Source organism: Solea solea, chromosome 19, assembly GCF_958295425.1.
Source record: "Solea solea chromosome 19, fSolSol10.1, whole genome shotgun sequence".
NCBI lineage: Eukaryota > Metazoa > Chordata > Actinopteri > Pleuronectiformes > Soleidae > Solea > Solea solea.
The window spans coordinates 19,165,724-19,184,792 of NC_081152.1; the positions used below are offsets into that span (position 1 = coordinate 19,165,724).

The following is a 19,069-nucleotide window of genomic DNA, read 5'->3' on the forward strand; positions in this document are numbered from 1 at the left end:
CTAGCTAGCCATGAAACTGTCAAGCTTGCTTTTACAGAGTTGTGTGGGAAGGGTATTTTAGTGAGCTCGCTTTGCATAGTTGTGTGGGAAGGGAATTTTTCACCAGCTAGCCACGAAGATAGATAGATAGATAGATAGACAGACAGACAGACAGATAGATAGATAGACAGACAGATAGTCATCTTGGTCCTTTTGCTGCTGCAACAAGTGATAAGCCAACATCGGCTCAATAAAGTAACACTTCTTAAACTGGTTTCTCTCATTATTTTATCGTTATTTCGTTTTTATTTTAGAGAGCTAATTAATGACCATACACATATAATGTTGTTAAACAGTTCACATAATCAAAAGGAGCGTACTATTGTACTTATATTATATATTATAATATTCTCTGTGTGTGTGTTACCTCCTAAGGATGTTTTCTGTCATAAACACTGAACTTGTCAGGACCAGTAGTCCTCGGTTCTGAGGAACTGGTTAAGTTTAGGGCTAATATTTGTATTGTTGTTAGGTTAAAGTTAAGGTTAGACATTAAATAATTACGGTTATTGTTAGGGATAAAGTTATGTCCAGGCTGTCAGAATGACTGGAAGTCAATGCTTAGTCCGGTGTGTGTGTGTGTGTGTGTGTGTGTGTGTTGCTCCTCTCACTGCCTAAATATGGAAAAGGTCCCACGCGCATCCTCACTGGGAGGGAAAAAAAAGTGAGGGGCTCGTGCGCCTCGGTTTCTATTCCGACCTGTCCTCGCGCCGCTCTCACAGGAGCCTCAGTCCAGAGCCGCCGTCCCCCCGTCTGTGTCCGGATCTGCCGAGTCCCTTTTACCCGCTGCTGCTGCTGCCGAGAGCCCCGACAAACAGGAACCATGGAGGCCATCAAGAAGAAGATGCAGATGCTGAAGCTCGACAAGGAGAACGCGATTGACCGGGCAGAGCAGGCTGAGGTCGACAAGAAGGGAGCAGAGGACAAATGCAAACAGGTGGGTACCACTCCAACACCTCCATCACCTCCACACCTCCATCATCTCCTCATCTCCAAGTGTAGTGACCCAAACTCACAGGCAGAGAGGAAGTCTCTGTTTCTCTGTTTTAAAGTTTAACAAGCAACACATTAAAAGTGAACACAAGAACATTAAAGTAACAGTAGTGAAGTTCTACAATGATGGAGTTTGGCACCAGCAGGGGGCAGAAGCTCAGAGTTGGAGACCAAATTACTAAAATTACTTCAGAGCAAACAAGGAGACATCACTTTATAATAACCATCATGGGTGGATACTTAGGTTAACCCTTCTGTTATCATTTGGCATGTGTACTTCTTATAACTCCTACACTGTGTGACATCTAGAAAATTAAAAAAAAACTCTAGACTGTCTGCCTTTCTCCCTATGTCAGCTGAGATTGGCGCCCTCGTGTGCAGGATAAAGTGGTAGAGGATGATGGATACCAGAAAGCAGCAGAAATAGATCTTTGCATATACTTGTCATTACGTTAGCCCTCAGGACGACCGTCCAATCACAGATGAGATTCACCAGCGCGTCATACGTTTGTGACGTCAGCTTTTCAGGACTGTAATTCCAAAATGCTTGAATAACTGTCAGATTTGGAAAGTGAAAGTTATCTTGGAAAAACTCACTCATTGAACATTTTTTGACAATTCTACAGCCATAAAATCAAAATAAATCCAGGCGGCCTGATTATCACAATAGTCATAACAGGGTTAATCTGCAGGGTCCAGATCAGACCTGGTCTTTAACCTCCACTTCCGTCAAAAGTGGTGTCCCTCATGGTTCCATTTTAGGCCCACTGTTATTATTATCGAAACATCTGTCGGGATTTATTTATTTATTAAAAATTTGTGTTAACTAGCTCTATGTTCTGACAGCTGTCATTGCTCTAGAGCAGTACTTATATATAGTGGGGCGGGCCCCCCTGGGAGGGGCGCGGTGAGGTGTCGGGGGGGGCGTGAGAGGCAGGGCGGGACAACTCATACAGTGGTTTATACAGATAAATAAATAAATATTATCACGTTCACAATAGTATTTCAATTCAGGGGGGCGTGAAACCATTTCTGTCCTCTAGGGGTGGCATGACGGAAAATAATTGAGAACCACTGCTCTAGAGTGTTTGCTCAGTAACATTGGTCTCACAGGTCTCAGGATTCTGACAGTAAATCTAGAGGAATTTGGATTCTTCTTTATCCACAAACAGGTGGCCCCCTCCGCTTGTGAGGTTAGAATGTTTCCTACCCCCCCCCCCCCATCCAAACACGTTTGTGAGGTGACATAGAAAGGGGGAGTGGAATGCTAAGCTAACATCAGCAACAGACAGGTAGTTGGTTTAAAATGTTAGCCCTCAAGATGATACCAGTGACAGCAGCTTTAAATAATAATTCTGTTTCGTGTAGAAGAAACACACTGACGACACTTTGTTAAGGTGGTTTTAAATTTCTCTTATTTTGTTAATGTCACCAAAGTAAAAGTCCCAGTAAAGTGGATATAAAAGTCTGGACAAACACAGATAATCACTATCGGTGTACATGATATATTCAATCTATTGTTTAGCTATACATATATATGTATATATATACAGTATATATATATATATACATATATATTAATATATGTATGTATGTATATATGTAAATATATATACAACCTTTATATCAACATCCTTACACCATTGAAGTGACCAATGTTCATCCATTTAAAAGTAAAACCTTTTTAAGGACTGAATCATTGAGTTCACCACGGTTCATGATCTTTATTAGGTCAAATTACTTTGTATCAGTTTTTATTTTTGCTGACCTTGACCTTTGAACATTTCTCTGAACGTTAATGATCTGGAGACAACCCCCCCCCCCCCCCAACAAAAAAAAAAAAAAACCAGCACACACAGATGCAGGATTACTGAGAAACATTTGAGAAGGTTCATCGGCGGGCCAAAGTTCCAAGTGATCCCCTGGTGGCCTGGTGCCCTCTCAGATATGATGGTTGACCATGTCATCAACACAACACAAGGCTCAGTGCTGTCCATTCATCTTCTAAAAAGGATGTTCCCACCAACCAAACTGCCTCTCAGTCACATTTCATCAGGAAAGTGCAATTTAACCACTTTAATGAAGACATGAAGGTGATGACAACCATCTCCTAGAAAACCATTTTGGTAGAAGTTAAAGTCAATAATACTACTGGAGTAAAGGTATGTAGGTAATGTTTATTGTACTTGCGTGTAAAAGTAATTTTAAGCTAAATATACTTGAGTATTAGCTTTTAAAAGTACAAGTTAATGTGCAAATTTTGAGTATGATGGCGCCACCTTAAACAAGGAGTACACACCTTGGGTTCTCGCCGTTTTGGAATCCTATGTTAACATCTGTCATGCTCATGTTTACATGGAAACGTATCCATGGTGATGCCTGTTTGACTTGCACATCAACTAATAGCTTCCAACTAGCTATCCTTCCCTTTTTGAAGTAACGAGGTGAAAACGTACCCAAGCAAAGTTCTACCAAAGTACATAATCGCCTTAATGTTTGACTCTAATTCTGAAGTGATTTGCCTCTCGGCGATACGTTATGTCAAAAACAAATATAACCTGGGAGCTTTAAGTCACGTGGGAACGTAACATAAACACTGACTGATGCACCAATGGACATCGGGGTCGGCCGTGTTTGGCCGCCTCCAGCTGTGAGCTGAAGATCAAAGGATTTTCCCTTCCTGACCTGCAGACTCTCCCCACCGTAATTTACGAGATCACATATCAACCTATAAATAGAAAGCAACTATTCCAACATGCAACTGTCCACATAGCATGTGTTCTATTCCCAGTGGATCCCGTCCTGGATCTATGACAATGCCATCATAGTCTCCTCTCTCTCTCTCTCTGAGCGCCGAGTCTATTTCTGTGTGTGTTAGCTGCCTTCTCTGAATTGTTGCTGCGCTCACACAGACAGTCAAGGCTGTTTGAGTTGACGGGAGGAACAGTACTGTCCAGGGCTATTTGTGACCAGGAGGCCATACATGGCTACTGGCTGAAAGAGAAGTGAGACAGAAAGGACATTTGTCCCGAGGACATGTCATTACAATTGTCTTTTTATAGTTTATGAGGCGCTGTGGCTGAAACGGCCTTTGGAAATGAGTCACGGAGGAATCAAGTCAAATAAATAACCAGTCTTTGATCAGCAGGTTGAAGGTTCTCAACTTTTTTTTGTAGCTAATCCAAGATTCTGGTGATTCCCTTGTGTATTTCACTTGGAATAATTTGACCATAGATTGTTTGTTTTGAAAGTAATCTAAAAAAAAAAATGGCTTAATGGACCCCCTGGCAGTGTGCCAGGGTTCTCCAGGGTTCCCCGTACCTCCATTTGAGAACCACCGCCTTAAAAGGTTGTAACACGATTGGTTGTTCATACGGAAGATTTGCAATTTCATTTATTGTGAGGACGCGTAAACATGGCAGGAAAGCTTGTTAGCCAGTTAGTTAGCATTAATGCCACCGTTCAGCAGTAACCACAACCATTAATCTTATATGAGTATAAATAACACTCATAGCATTTTATCTCAAGAGTAAAAGCATTCCACCATTGATTGACCTAATTTTTAACTTTCTTAAGAAGTAAGAAATACCTTTTTTTTCGTAAGAAATACCTCAAATTCACCAAAAACACAGACAATATTGGTTATAAAAAAGGAGAAATGTCTAATGCTAACAACAACACAGTAACAGTAAATGTGGAAAAACAAATCCTCCCACTATGAGACTCAGTTAAGTTACCGTTGACTGTAATGTTAGCTAGCTAGCTGCTTAGCTAACATTTTTCAAAAATCCTGCGACTGAAACACACAAATCTACTTTGTGTAAAAAACAATTGTGATGTAATCTGTCAACATAGCAACAAACCATAGCTTATTCATTTTTTGGAATGATGTTAGACACTTAACTCACAAGTGCTTAACGTTAGCCATATAGTGAAGCTAGATTTGCTGACTCATCCACTTTACGTGGTATTTGTTTTCATGCAAATTACTTACGTCTCATGTCAACATGTCCATAAGCAACAGTAGGACAGTATTGTGTGTACAACACAAAAAAAACTACAAATGTGTTTTATAAAAACAGTAGAAAGTACAGTTAATAGACGTGTTGATGATGCTAGGAGCAGCCATCTTGTATTCAGAGGGTGCAGTTTCCCATTTATGAGTTCAAGATGGCTTCTCCTAACATCAACTGTGTTGCAAAGACAGTAAAGTTCTGTTCTGCACAACAGAAGTTTAATTTAGTTGACTAATTTACAGCCAAAGCATCACATACAGGATGGGCTATAATATTGTTCCTGAGCTTCACACACATTCACCTCGTCTTCTGCTTAGTTATTCCTAAAGAAAATGGCTTTTAAGTTATTGTATAATAATCCATGGTTGTGTTTGTGTGTTGGCGTGCAGCTGGAGGAAGAGCTGCTGGGTCTGCAGAAGAAGCTGAAAGGCGTGGAGGATGAGCTGGACAAATACTCCGAGTCGCTGAAGGACGCCCAGGAGAAACTGGAGCAGGCAGAGAAAAAGGCCACAGACGTGAGTTTGACCGTGTCCCCACAGTAACACACTGCAGTTCACTGAGCCCACTGCATTCACATATCACTGCTCAGTTCCCGGTCTAAAAATGCACCGGTCGGTCAAACGTCGGGTAATCAGCGCTGACCTTCGTGTCAGTGTCACTTAAAGACCAGGGCTGAATCTCAAGAGCGTCATCGCTGGTCCATTTGAAAAGTCAGCAGCACGGACGCTGTTAAACGAGACGTGTGCAGGATCAGATTCGACCAACAGATCATAAAACCTGTCAGCGCCTTCAAGCCAAAACCCGTTCCAGCCCGGAAATATACTGCTGCTCCATTAACACACTGTGTGTTAATATCAAAGAACACTGCACTATAATGCAGCATGTCATAGAAAAGTATTAAAAGGATAGATAGATAAGTGTGTTTGAATGACGCACTTTACACATTTTACGTATACCTTCAAGAACCCACATGAGATACATGGCTGCTGCAGTGTATGATATTTAGGGTTCGAGCACAAGGTGCGTAGAACACTATTGAAACTGAAGGAATTATTATAGATTGTGTTTACTGCTTTATTTCGCCATTTCTGTTGCTTTGTATACTATTCCCCCACACCAAATTCCATTAAGAAAATTGTCAATTTAACATCACAGCACACAGGAGTTCATGATCCACTGCTGCCTCCATCAGGAAGCTCAAACATGTTATTCAATGACTTTGGTGTTTTTAATCCGCCCTTCAGATTTACTTCAGTGACACAAACCTACCACACGAGGCAGCAGTAGACCAGCAGCTCCTGTTTCCCTGCAAGCTAAAAACGCTGGTTTTCTCGATGGAATTTGGTGTGGGGGAATAAACAGTTTACAAAGTTGAATTAATGACCTAAACGGAATTAAAAGGAAGGTGTTGTCATGGCTGTTTACATAAGATAAGGTCACGTTTTCAAGTTTCTGGGACCTTCTTTATTCCATGGTGTTCCTAAGTAGAGTTCCTACTGTGTCAGAGATCATTTGTTTATGTCTGGACTCAGACTGAGCTCTGAAAAACCAGGACTTGTGAGTCATATGTAGAATTTTATGAGCAGTTACAGAATGCAGGGTGGAGCGAGACAGAGACAGAGACAGAGACGGGAACTTCCTGTGTGCAGCGGCGTTACCAAATATGGAAGAGAATCACGCAGATGTGTGAAATTGTTTATGATCCCTGGTCTTCACCCCAACATGACGCACACATTTATACCAAACATTCAAACATAGTCTAAACACTTTTTTGTCTTTTAATTAGATGCAAAATATTAATATGACATAACATTATTACTATTAATCAAAGTAGATGTTTACACTTAGTTTTGACATAGTTATTTGAGTATAAACAAGTTTAATATGCAGCTTACACAACGTGATCCAAAGTGCAGGGTGTCGTTAATCATGTTATGAATTATAAGCACTAAAAATATGCACGGAGTGGACACAAGATACAAACTTGCAATTGTGGCGAATATTAGACGTGTGTATGGATGCATTAAACGCTGCCAGGAATAGAAAGAGCTGGAGTTTGAAGTATATGATATGAGTGAATGACATTAGAGTGTCGGTGTCCTGCAGTGCCCTAATGTAGAATATGTCTGTCAATCCTCTTCTGTGCCAAGTGGCGCTTGAGGCATCAAGAAGTCCCTCCACCTGGTTCGGTCTGCCGCTACTTTCAGAATATGTAGGTATATCAAAAATAGAGCTGAAACGATTAATCGATGAATCGAATATTAATCGATTACGAAGCTTTATTCATGATTAAAACAAGATTTCTGATTGTTTAAGCTTCTTAAATCTTAATTTCTTTGCTCTGGATAATAAATTAATCATTAAAAGTCAATCATTTTGGTTCGTGGACAAAACAAGACATTTGAGAACATCATCATTTCCAGGTTTGAAGAACACCGATCAACATTTTTTATGGTTTTCTGATATTTTATGGACCAAACGATTCATCGATTAATCGAGAAAATAATCGACAGATTAATCGATTATGAAAATAATCGTTAGTTGCAGCTCTAATCATCAATCTACATAAGTGTATTTACTCTCCTACAGAATATGTATGTATATCATAAATACTTACATATCTCAAGTGTATTTACTCTCCTACAGAATATGTATGTATGTAGGAGAGAAAATACACTTGAGATATTTATGTATTTATGATATTAGGTTACATATTATATAACATAATGCTGAATGCGACGACTGTTCCACTAAACGATTTGAAATGTTCGAATTATAACAAGTGATTATGAATTGCAATAATAAAAATAAAATTATAACATCAGAAAAGTAATAACATTTGGTTTATTATCATTATAACAACATTTTTATTAGTTGTAGTAGAGGTAGTAGTAGCAGTAGTATTAGCAATAGTAGTAGTAGTAAAGGTAGTAGTAGCAGTAGTATTAGCAATAGTAGTTGTAGTAGAGGTAGTAGTAGCAGTAGTATTAGCAATAGTAATAGTAGTAGAGGTAGTAGTAGCAGTAGCAGTAGCAGCAGTAGTAGTAGCAGTAGTAGCAGCAGTAGTAGTAGCAGCAGTAGTAGTGGTAGTAGTAGTAGCAGTAGTAGTAGCAGTAGTAGTAGTAGTAGGAGTAGTACTAGTAGAAGCAACAGTAGTAGCAGTAGTAGTAGTAGTAGTAGTAGCAGCAGTTGTTGTAGTAGTAGTAGTAGTAGAAGCAACAGTAGTAGCAGTAGTTGTAGTAGTAGTAGCAGTTATAGTAGTAGTAGTAGCAGTAGTAGAGCTAGTAGTAGTAGTACTAGTAGAAGCAACAGTAGTAGCAGTAGTAATAGTAGTAGTAGCAGTTGTAGTAGTAGTAGTACTAGTAGTAGTAGCAGTTGTAGTAGTAGTAGTACTAGTAGTAGTACTAGTAGAAGCAACAGTAGTAGCAGTAGTAGTAGTAGTAGCAGTAGTAGTAGTACTAGTAGAAGCAACAGTAGTAGCAGTATTAGAAGTAGTAGTAGAAGAGGTAGTAGTAACAGTAGGAGCAGTAGTAATAGTAGTAGAGGTGGTAGTTGTTCAAAATAAGTCATAAGACAATAATTACATTATTATTATTATCATTATTATTTTGAAAATCGTGTCAGTCAGATGATTCAGATCGGTTATTATTAGTAGTAGTGTGAGGAGGAGGAGCAGAAATGGTCTTATTTTTCGAAGGCACCTGTAATAGCTTTTATTTTGGAAAGCAAGTAACCGGGAAAAAAAAGATAACCGTGCGTCGCACAGGTGATTCCGACCTCTGACTCCGTTGTTATGGCAACAGTACACACACACTCACAGCTGTGACAGACGCGGCGGCCACAAGCGGAGCGGAGCGTCGGCAACATGGCGTCGTTTATGTCCATAGACGCGGTAAGAAAGAAGATCCAGACGCTGCAGCAGGCGGCCTACGATGCGGAGGAGCGGGCCGAAGTGCTGCAGGAGGAGGCGGACATGGAGCGGCAGGCCCGGGAGCGGGTAACACACACCGGAACACCGGGCCGAGCCGATACACCGGGAACTGTGACGATTCATGAATGAAAGTTCAACAAAGTTTGGACTGATGAGGAAACAGAGTTCGTTTAAAACCTGCACTGAAAACTAAACTTTGATCAACCGGAAGTAGAATTAATTAGCTAAATGAGAGCTAGCAACACACTTGTTTATTAGGTACACCTTTCAACCGCTTGTTAATGCAAATATCTAATCGGCAAATCACATGACAGCAACTCAACACATTTATGTAAACATAAAAATAACAAATAAAGTTGTCCGTTTGAATTAATTTGGTAGTTGAATTAACGTTTAAAGCCGAAACTGAGGCCCTCCTGCAATACCTCCAAGTCCCACCAGGGGACATATTTTAAGAAGCACCGCTGTAGCCTTGAGACAAACCAGACTTAAAAAAACTGTATGAATCAAGTCCAAGCTTCGATTGTCTCAGGCTACATCCATATTATAAACACTTAAACTGGAGCAGACTCCAGTTCCGTCCGCAATGCCATGGTGTTCCCAAAAGGTCCCAAAAACAGAGGTTTGAAAATGTTGTGGGCTCTGTTTTCATTTGAAAAGTGCATTTTTAGTCTGGATGAGCAGAACGTGAGACTTTTGTTCCTACATTACACCTTTGTTCATTAGTATCAGTTACTGAAATGAAGCAAACAACTCTGTGTGCTTTTTAATCTGAAAATGCTGTTGTCATTGTAGTCTGGATGAAGCTCCTACAGTGACATACAAACAAACCCCCACAAATTCACTATAATTACTTTATTAACCGTGTATGATTCCCTTCCACGTTTCATTGACAATATTCCCACATGAACAGTTTTGGACGCTCTGCTCTCGTTGTCCCACAGGCCGAGGCAGAGGTGGCGTCTCTGAACAGGCGCATCCAGCTGGTGGAGGAGGAGTTGGACAGAGCTCAGGAGAGACTGGCAACTGCTCTGCAGAAGCTGGAGGAGGCGGAGAAAGCAGCAGACGAGAGTGAGAGGTGAGAGCTTTGCCCAGCTGTCTCGTTTCTCCGTGTTTTAATAAAACCTCACATCTGATGAGAGGAAGAAGCTGCAACAAAACATTATGCGTCTTCAGGAGTCGGCTGAGAGGTTTCTGAAGTTCTGAGAAGTTCTTGAGAACTTAAGAAACCCTCTTTAATGAGAACGTCCAGGTTCCTACAGCTCACTACTGAAGATGACTATGACCTGGAGAACCTTCACAGCACTTGACCCACTGAAAGTTTAGCTGCAGTGTTGGATAATACCACTGGGGGGCACACTTTCCCTCAAAGTGACCTGTAACTCTGTATGAGGTGAAACACAGTCCTCCCTTCTGTGGTTTGCTGCATGTTTGTCAGTTTCAATCATGTGATTCAGAACAAAAGTTTTCACAGGTTATGAAACATAATTTGAAGTTTTAAGTGTTGTTACATGAGGTTCTTTATGTGACTGCACTGTGTGAGACATGACTGCCAGCGTCAGCTTATTTCTACAACTCCTTAAGAATCTGTCTGTTGCTCAATGTCACTGTAAATCAGCCTTTTCAAACAGGAAATCACTGTCACTCTGTAAATCACTCCCTCTACAGCACCAAAGCCCATACAGAAATTCACAAATTTTACATTACAGCACGCAGGAGTTGTTGATCCACTGCTGCCTCCATGTTTAAGTTCAAATGTGTTATTCTGTGACTTCTGTGTGTGAAACACCTCAGTCAGATCTGCTCCAGTGACATAAATTAAAGCAAATGGAGCAGCAGGACACCAACGTCTGCTGTGTCCTTGGAAGCTAAAATCGTTGGTTTTCTCTATGGGATTTGGTGCAGGAGAGAGAGCGGTTTTAAGAAGTGACACAAAAGTTAGTTTCCTCTTGGTCCTTTTTTCAAAATCTGCCTTTATTTTTATCAGAGATCTCAAACAACAGAATTTAAAATATCCAAAAAAGCTCCAAACTCACTGGATCCCTCACTTCCCATAATGCAACAGGCAGCAAATGAGGCTCTTAATAAACAAACAAACTCAGAGGTTGAAGGAACTAGATTCAGACTTAGATGAAGCACAGTTGTGACTGATGTGGGTTAATGTGCAGTTACATTGATTGATTGATTGATTGATTAACTGATTGATTGATCTGCTCCTTCAGAGGAATGAAGGTCATAGAGAACAGAGCGACCAAGGACGAGGAGAAGATGGAGATCCAGGAGATGCAGCTGAAGGAGGCCAAACACATCGCAGAGGAGGCCGACCGCAAATATGAGGAAGTGCGTGTGTTTCGCACACCGTGACGTCCCGTCATCCATATCCATGCTACACAAACCACAACTACACACACACATGCTGTGACCCTGATTTTAGTCAGTTAAATGTCTCACAGGTTGAATTTAAATGATATATATATTTGAAGTCTTAATGCTGCGCTGACTGTGTGTGTGTGTGTGCAGGTCGCACGTAAGCTGGTGATCCTTGAGGGCGACCTGGAGCGTTCAGAGGAGCGAGCTGAGGTGGCTGAGGCGTAAGTCAACACCCGCACCAAGACAAACTCACACTGGCATCTGCATTATTCATGATGTCACAGCAGAGATCATGTGATCACCGCTATGACAACATGGTGGTCTCACACTTTCACTTGACAAAGAGGAACTTCTTACTGTACAATAATAGAAAATCAACAAAGACTCAAGAGAGAATAATAATTGACATTTTTATATTAGATATTTTGTGGGGGGTTTTATGCGTTTACCTTGAAGATACTCCATTATTTATGCCGTGCAAACAGCTGATCTGCAATTTCATTGCACCAGACTTTTCTATTCTATTATATCGTATTATATTTTATGGATCATTTACAGATCATATATATTTATCAAGTTAAATCAAACAAGTCAAAAACTAAAATATCTGGATATCGCCAGAGACACCGCAATATGATATTATCACGATATTTAAGTCACGATGCAAGATTATCACGATATTTAAGTCACAATACGATATTATCACTATATTTAAGTCACAATATTTAAGTCACAATACAAGATTATCACAATATTTAAGTCACGATGTAAGAATATCATAATATTTAAGTCACAAAACGATATTATCACTATATTTAAGTCATGAAACTTAAGTCACAATATGATATTATTGTGATATTTAAGTCACGATGCAAGATTATCACGATATTTAAGTCACGATGTAAGAATATCACAATATTTAAGTCACAATATGATATTATCACTATATTTAAGTCATGAAACTTAAGTCACAATATGATATTATTGTGATATTTAAGTCACGATGCAAGATTATCACGATATTTAAGTCACGATGTAAGAATATCACAATATTTTAGTCACAATATGATATTATCACTATATTTAAGTCATAAACCTTAAGTCACAATATGATATTATCGTGATATTTAAGTCACGATGCAAGATTATCACGATATTTAAGTCATGAAATTTATTTATTTTTATGCTAATCCAGAAAAGGTCTAACATTTATTTGTAACATCAGTTATATGTTTGTAACAACATATTTGTATCATCAGTTATATTATAGATAGATATAGATTATATGCTTAAAGGTTTTTTTTTTGATAATTTGTGTAAATATCGCAATATTTCCCCCGCCCCTCGTGTCATGTGTGAATCGCAACATATCGTCTGCACGCGTCACACACACAAACCTGCATGTGTGTGTGTTTTTTATCAAACGCACGTGTGACCACACAACTGCCGCCTGCATGTTTAACGGCTGCTCCGCCCACTGCCACCACTCCCTGCTGCTGCTGTCGCCGCCCTGGTGGACGAACCCTGCAGGCGAGGGCGGGATCTGGAGGAGGAGCTCAAACTGATGGACCACAATTTGAAGTCCATGATGTGCGGAGAAGAAGAGGTACTGACCGCACGGCTCCGCTGACCTTCGACCTCTCAGCTCTCTCTCCGTCTGTTTTCTCTCACTTTGCCTTTGTCGCACTGATGCAGACAATCACTAACGTCGTGTTAGTTGACTTTTAACCTCCAGTGTTTTCTGTGCTTTCTCCTGAGTGTTTTGGGCAGTAGTGTGGACGTAACCCTCAGACGGAGTTGTCACTGCTGGATCTGCACCAGAAACCTGATTTGTGTGAAGCCAGCAGCTACTTCCTGTCAAAACATTTTGTGGCAGTTTCAGGGATTTAAGATAATATAATGTAATATGAGGTTTTTAGTAGAGGCTATCAGATGTTTTATGTTATCTTCTGTTTTAGTAGTAGCTGCACTTTGCACATGAACAAATCCGATTGTACCAGAAACCTGATTCATTGTTAGCATGTGCAACGTGCGGCTACTTCTGGGGATTTGAAATAAAAATAATGTTTAAGTAACTGTTTTTAAAAACAGAAGGGACACAGAGGCTCCTTACGTGAACCAGCTGACGTGACTCTATTTTCTTCAAACACACCATAACTCATCTTTTCTTGCATTCTCGCCATTTCCTGGCCTTCAAAATAAGAGCCCCTGACTTCAGCTTTTCACTACTTCCTGTATAAAACCGTTGTTTGTAGTTATTCTTAAAAGATAATATAAAAACGTGTGTTTTATTCTATGTTTTAGTCGTGGTCTACAGCATCAGAGGTGACAGGAAGTAGCTTCTGACGCAGATCAGGTAGTGACAAGCGTCACGGTTTGATTTCTTCTTCTGTTCTACTTTTCAAATCGCTGCTCTTTTCTTCTTCTTCTTCTTTTCCCCTTTCTTACGTTGCTCAGTAAATCAGGTGACCTTGAGGAAGAGTTGAAAAATGTCACCAACAACTTGAAGTCACTGGAAGCCCAGGCTGAGAAGGTACAGTAGGAGCTGAAGGAACCGACCACCAACACAGACTATGCTTTCTCTACAGATACATGTGTTTGTGTCTCTTAAGCAGCCACAGGTGTGTGTTAATGGTGCCGTGTGTGTTTGTGTGTGTGTGTTACAGTACTCGCAGAAGGAGGACAAATACGAGGAAGAAATCAGAGTTCTCACAGACAAACTGAAAGAGGTGAGAACTGAGTGGCAACACGTGTATGCGTTTCACACCCGCTGTGCACTGACACCTACTGTGCTGTGGTCGCTTTGTGTCGCAGGCTGAGACTCGTGCTGAGTTTGCAGAGAGATCTGTGGCCAAGCTGGAGAAGACCATCGACGACCTGGAAGGTAACGTTCATCATCGCCTACGCGTCCGCTCAGCGGCGTCCGGTGACGAACAGCAGAGCCGAGGCATAAGTCGACTAAGCAGGGAGAGGTTTTTTGGTGGTTTGATCACTCTGCGCCCATTAGTTTTAAAAACCAAAGTCATTTTACTAGTTTAATTCCACTTCTCACTTTGGGTACGAAAGTGCAAATTAATACTAGGCTACTTTTGTGATTTTTACTGCCCTATAAGGTTAAAAAGTAAGTAAGAAAAACTATAATTGATTCAGTTTATTGTGTAACATTTGCATCAATAATAATCAAGCAGCGGCTACTCCAAGCCCTGACTTACGCCACCAGTCACCAGAGAATCTGAAAACATCTTAGTCATCTTGGGTCATCAGCTGTCGTGACTTCTTAGCCAAAAAGTGCTTCAGTTCTGACCAAAAGACTTATTATCTACATCACAAACAGAACTTGTCCTTTTAAAGTCATTATCGTTGTCAGTTTTAAAACAGGTTTCATCCACACGAAACCCCCTAAAACGACTCTGAACACTGTTGTACATTTGCCAGGCCTGTATGTGGCGCTATCATCCTGCTTCAGAAATTCACCAAAACACTGTATTCAAATAAGAAGACGTAGACAGTTAAGATAGCAAGAGAGTGCACCAAGATAACCAGCCACAACCGTTCCAATTTTTGGCCCCCTTCCCTTCTGGTACCAGAGTTAAATGGCACGTTATGGCTATGGCTCCACCCACGACAGTCAGCTGATTGGGGCGACAGAAAAACGTCATTGTGTTCCCAAAGTAGTGTTTTGTTTGTATACAGACAAAAATGAAACGGTGCTGCGTTTTGAGATTTTCCCACTCTGGGACCCGCTTTCAAGGAATAGTGTTTCAGTGCTTCCAAAACGCCAGTTCCGTGTGATTAAAAACCTGATCTGATAAGAAACACTTAAGCAGATTCTCCTGTGACAAAAAATCTAGATATTTGGCCACTAAAACGACTCTCTAGACAGGTTTCTAATCTACAGAGGTTAAATTCCTGGATTATTCCACCAAAAATGGCTAAAATCTCTCCTGGCAGCCATGGATATATGATATAGGGGGCGCTCACTGCACAATCAGTGTGGTTATATGAGGTACTGACGATGTGTCAGTACCTCATATAACCACATTTCATAAATCTGGACTAGCTTTTTTACACCAGGTGTGAACTGACTTGTTCTCTTTGAACTTTTCCTTTTTCTGAATCTTGTTCCTTTGTCTCGCTTCTTCTGCCGTCTGTCCCCGTCTGTGTGTGTGTGTGTGTGCGTGTCCCCACAGACGAGGTGTACGCTCAGAAGCTGAAGGGCAAGGCTCTCAGCGAGGAGCTGGACCTGGCGCTCAACGACATGACCATGGTGTAGACGCTCACTAGCTCGCTCGCTGTCTCACTTCACTTCCTGTCTGCTCTTCCTTCCTTCCTGTTCATCGGTTCTTTGTTTATGTTTTTTCGTTCCACAGAGGTAGGCGGGGTCAGACGATGCTCAAAGATGTAACGTCTGACTCCGCCCATCCTTGCTGGGTAAGCTATGTCTGTGTTTCTACAGAGGGCGGAGTCTCATGTCTTCTCTGTAATAAATGGATCAGAGCTCTCTGGACTTTTCTGTCTCCGTCCTGTTTTTCTTTCTGTCTGTTTTTCTTGTCTCCACACTGGCGACACCTAGTGGGAGGTTTTCAGGTTGTTTGTGTGTGTGTGTGTGTGTGTGTCCCACTTTTATAGTCACGACATTTCAGGACGGCCTTGTTGAAATCCTTTAAGGATTTGGCACAAACGTTCACATGAACTCGAGGATTAAACTTTTTTAAATCGGGTTAGGGTTAATTTCACCTTTCATACAAGATGCTTCTTCCGTTCCTTGTACAAGTGAACAATTCTGAGAAACGTTCACTGGGACTCAAAGATGATCTGATTAGCCTTTGTTGTTCATGGATCGAGGCGACGTTCGGGTTTGATCTGGTCAGCGGAGCACCTCAGAAACATCCTGGTGAAATTCACCACATTCACTTGGACTGAGTAGGATAAAAGTCAGAAGTCACAGTAATGTACCGTAATGTAATACCTACATCAACAGCATCTGTAGAAAATGTTGTTTTGTCTATTCAAAATGTTCACTTGGACTCAAGGATGACATGTTTTAAATTAGGTGGTTAAAAGTCAATGTAACCTCAGAAAACCCAACAGGAACCCAATGAATGAATCCTTTTTTATTGTGAATACAGTTTGTCAGGAACATCTTGAGGATATTTCTTCTAATTTGGTGCAAACGTTCACTTGGACTCAATCATGAACGGAAGAGATTTTTAGTAGTCAAAGGTCAAAAGTCATGGTTACAGTGACCATGTGTTTGATGGCATTTGATGGTTTGATCTGACAGCTCATCACAGCTGTCAAACATGTTCACTTGGACTGAGGTCTCTGTGGTCCAAGAAATCCTTAATTCTGTCACAAACATTCACTTGGATTCAAAGACTATTAAGATTTGGGTGGACATAGTTCAAGGTTGCTGTGACCTCACAAAACATGTGTTTATTCTCCTGAATTCAGTGTTTTAGGAATTAGGAATATTGAGGGAATTCCTTTTAATTTGGTGCAAACGTTCACTTGGACTCAATCATGAACAGAAGAGATTTTTAGTGGTTAAAGGTCAAAAGATATATCAACATTTCAACATTTCAACATTTCATTACCTTATGTCAAACATGTTCACTTGGACTGCAGGGTGATTTTAATTTGGTGGTCAAATGCCACTGCTTTTATTTATTTATTACTTGTTTTGCCTTGTGAACATGATTTTTCAGTATTTGGCCTGATTTGATTCGCCTCACAAACAAAATATTTGACTTCTTGAACGTTAAGAACCAGTTTGAACGATTTAGTGACATCTAGTGGTCAAGTTATATATTGCAACCAACTAAATACTTTTGCAAACGAACATGGTGATAATTAATGAATGAAAACATACATATAGATCGCTTTCAGTTCCTTTGAAGTCAACAGGAAAATGTTATACGAGGCTGGAAATGAGTAAACATCTTGTTTCTTTGTGTTTGAGATAATGAGGTAAAGGTAGGTGTCGGATAATCTCTGTGAAAGGGAGACGTAGATATGACGTCTCACCTGTGTGACGATGTGTTTCCTCCGCAGAGAATCTGGCCCAGGCCAAAGAGGAGAACCTGGACATGCACCAGGTGTTGGACCAAACTCTTCAGGAGCTCAACAATCTATAGAGACACATACAGACCTGACTGACGGAGCACAACAACAAAGAAAATACAATTTAAAAATAAAAAGTTTTCTTTATAAACTCCCAGCACTCCTACAGTACATATACAGTTAGTGTAAAATCAGTTTAAAACGCTCAAACTAAACTAAACATCGTAGAAACACTGAAAACAACAAAACCTCAACGACCAGTAGAACAAACTAATATTTGTTGCCTTTAAATGGTGTTTACGAGAGTTTACCGCCTCCCTCGCGTTTCAAAAGTGGATAGTAAGTTGATTTGTGTGTATGTTTAATTTGTACGAGGAAATGTTTTCCAAGGACCAAAAATGTTTTGTTTCTCCGCATCGTCATTCCTGTGCGTTACTCGTGCGCTAGCCAGTGTTTCTGTTGCCAAGCAACGGTGTTCTCTCACAACTTCACCATTTCAACGCCAAGTATGTCGCAGACAAAAAATCCAGAAAATGTCATCAATTGACCAATTGATTAATTTCAGGTATTTTAAGTGTAAAATAGTGAATTTTTGACATGTTGTTGCTTTAATTGAAAATACAGTGTAAACATTTGAATAAAGTTATTTATAACAAGTAAAAATAAGTGATAATAAATTTAAGTTTACTTTGTTTGACAGTACATTGGCAAAGCAAATGTGTTTATATAGCAGTATTCATACACAAGGCAACTCAAAGTTTAGAAAGCATAGAAATACACAAGAATAAAATTAGAAATTAAAATAGTCATTAAAATCATGAGAGACAACAGTGATTTGCCATAGAAAATGTGCATTTTAAAGACAAGAATGAATCAATAACTAAGATGATTATTTAAGAATTTAAGAAAAAGGCCTGATTTAAATAAGAGTGACAGTCTGAGCTCAGACCTCAGAAGAACAGAACGCTGCTTCACTTTGTTTGGTTCTGTATGTGGGAAACACTCAGAAAACTTGTTCCTGATGATCTTAGGGCTCTGGATGCTTCATAGGGAACTAATAAGTCTTTACATTTTCAAATGTATCCTTTGACTCACGGGAAGCCAGTGTAGAGACCTGATGACTGGTCTGGCGTGATTAGTCAGGTTGTAAACACCATTTAAAGGCAGCCGTGTTGAAAGTTGACATGAATGATGTGCTGGGAGCTGTAACCTTGATTTTAACATGGAAGAAAAAATCTTTCTGAAATAATAAACTTCATTCCAACATGTATTTAATGATGTGAGTTTTTGTTGTTGTGCATATATCACTGCTTCAGGTGACGGTAACACAGACACAGATATCTGTGATGAAACGATGAGGACGGTCTGACTGCAGTTCTCACATAAGTGCTAATAATAAATGAGGAGTGAACGGGTTTCACTTCCTCTCTTCCGTCTGTCGGTCGGTACACTGTGTTCACTGCAAGAAGAGGAAGATGAGCAAAAAAAAACAAAGTGCAGCAAAAGCTTGGTCGGTTTTTACTCATTTGAATTAAACCAAAATGTATTTTTAAATAATCACAACTTTGACGAAGTTTGTTAGTTCATCAAAGACGACGTACATGCAATTCCACGCCCAAACATATGGTGGCAGTAATACAAAAAGACGTCACCCACC

At 40.2% G+C, this 19,069-nt stretch overlaps 1 protein-coding gene across 2 annotated transcripts; it reads left to right on the plus strand.

Moving 5' to 3' along the window:
* The first annotated feature begins 715 nt into the window (after positions 1-715).
* Positions 716-18,682, plus strand: tpm2 (tropomyosin 2 (beta)). 2 transcript variants are annotated; one of them, XM_058616754.1, is made up of 9 exons: positions 716-976; positions 5,438-5,563; positions 9,924-10,057; positions 11,202-11,319; positions 11,500-11,570; positions 13,807-13,882; positions 14,016-14,078; positions 14,164-14,233; positions 17,404-18,682. In XM_058616754.1, the coding sequence occupies exons 1-9, from the start codon at positions 863-865 to the stop codon at positions 17,484-17,486; spliced, it is 855 nt and encodes a 284-aa protein (XP_058472737.1). In that variant the 5' UTR covers positions 716-862; the 3' UTR covers positions 17,487-18,682. The 2 variants fall into 2 exon arrangements, with proteins under 2 accessions (XP_058472737.1, XP_058472736.1); XM_058616753.1 differs by lacking the exon at positions 17,404-18,682 and adding an exon at positions 15,540-15,856 and having other exon boundaries at positions 717-976.
* Positions 18,683-19,069: the final 387 nt, after the last annotated feature.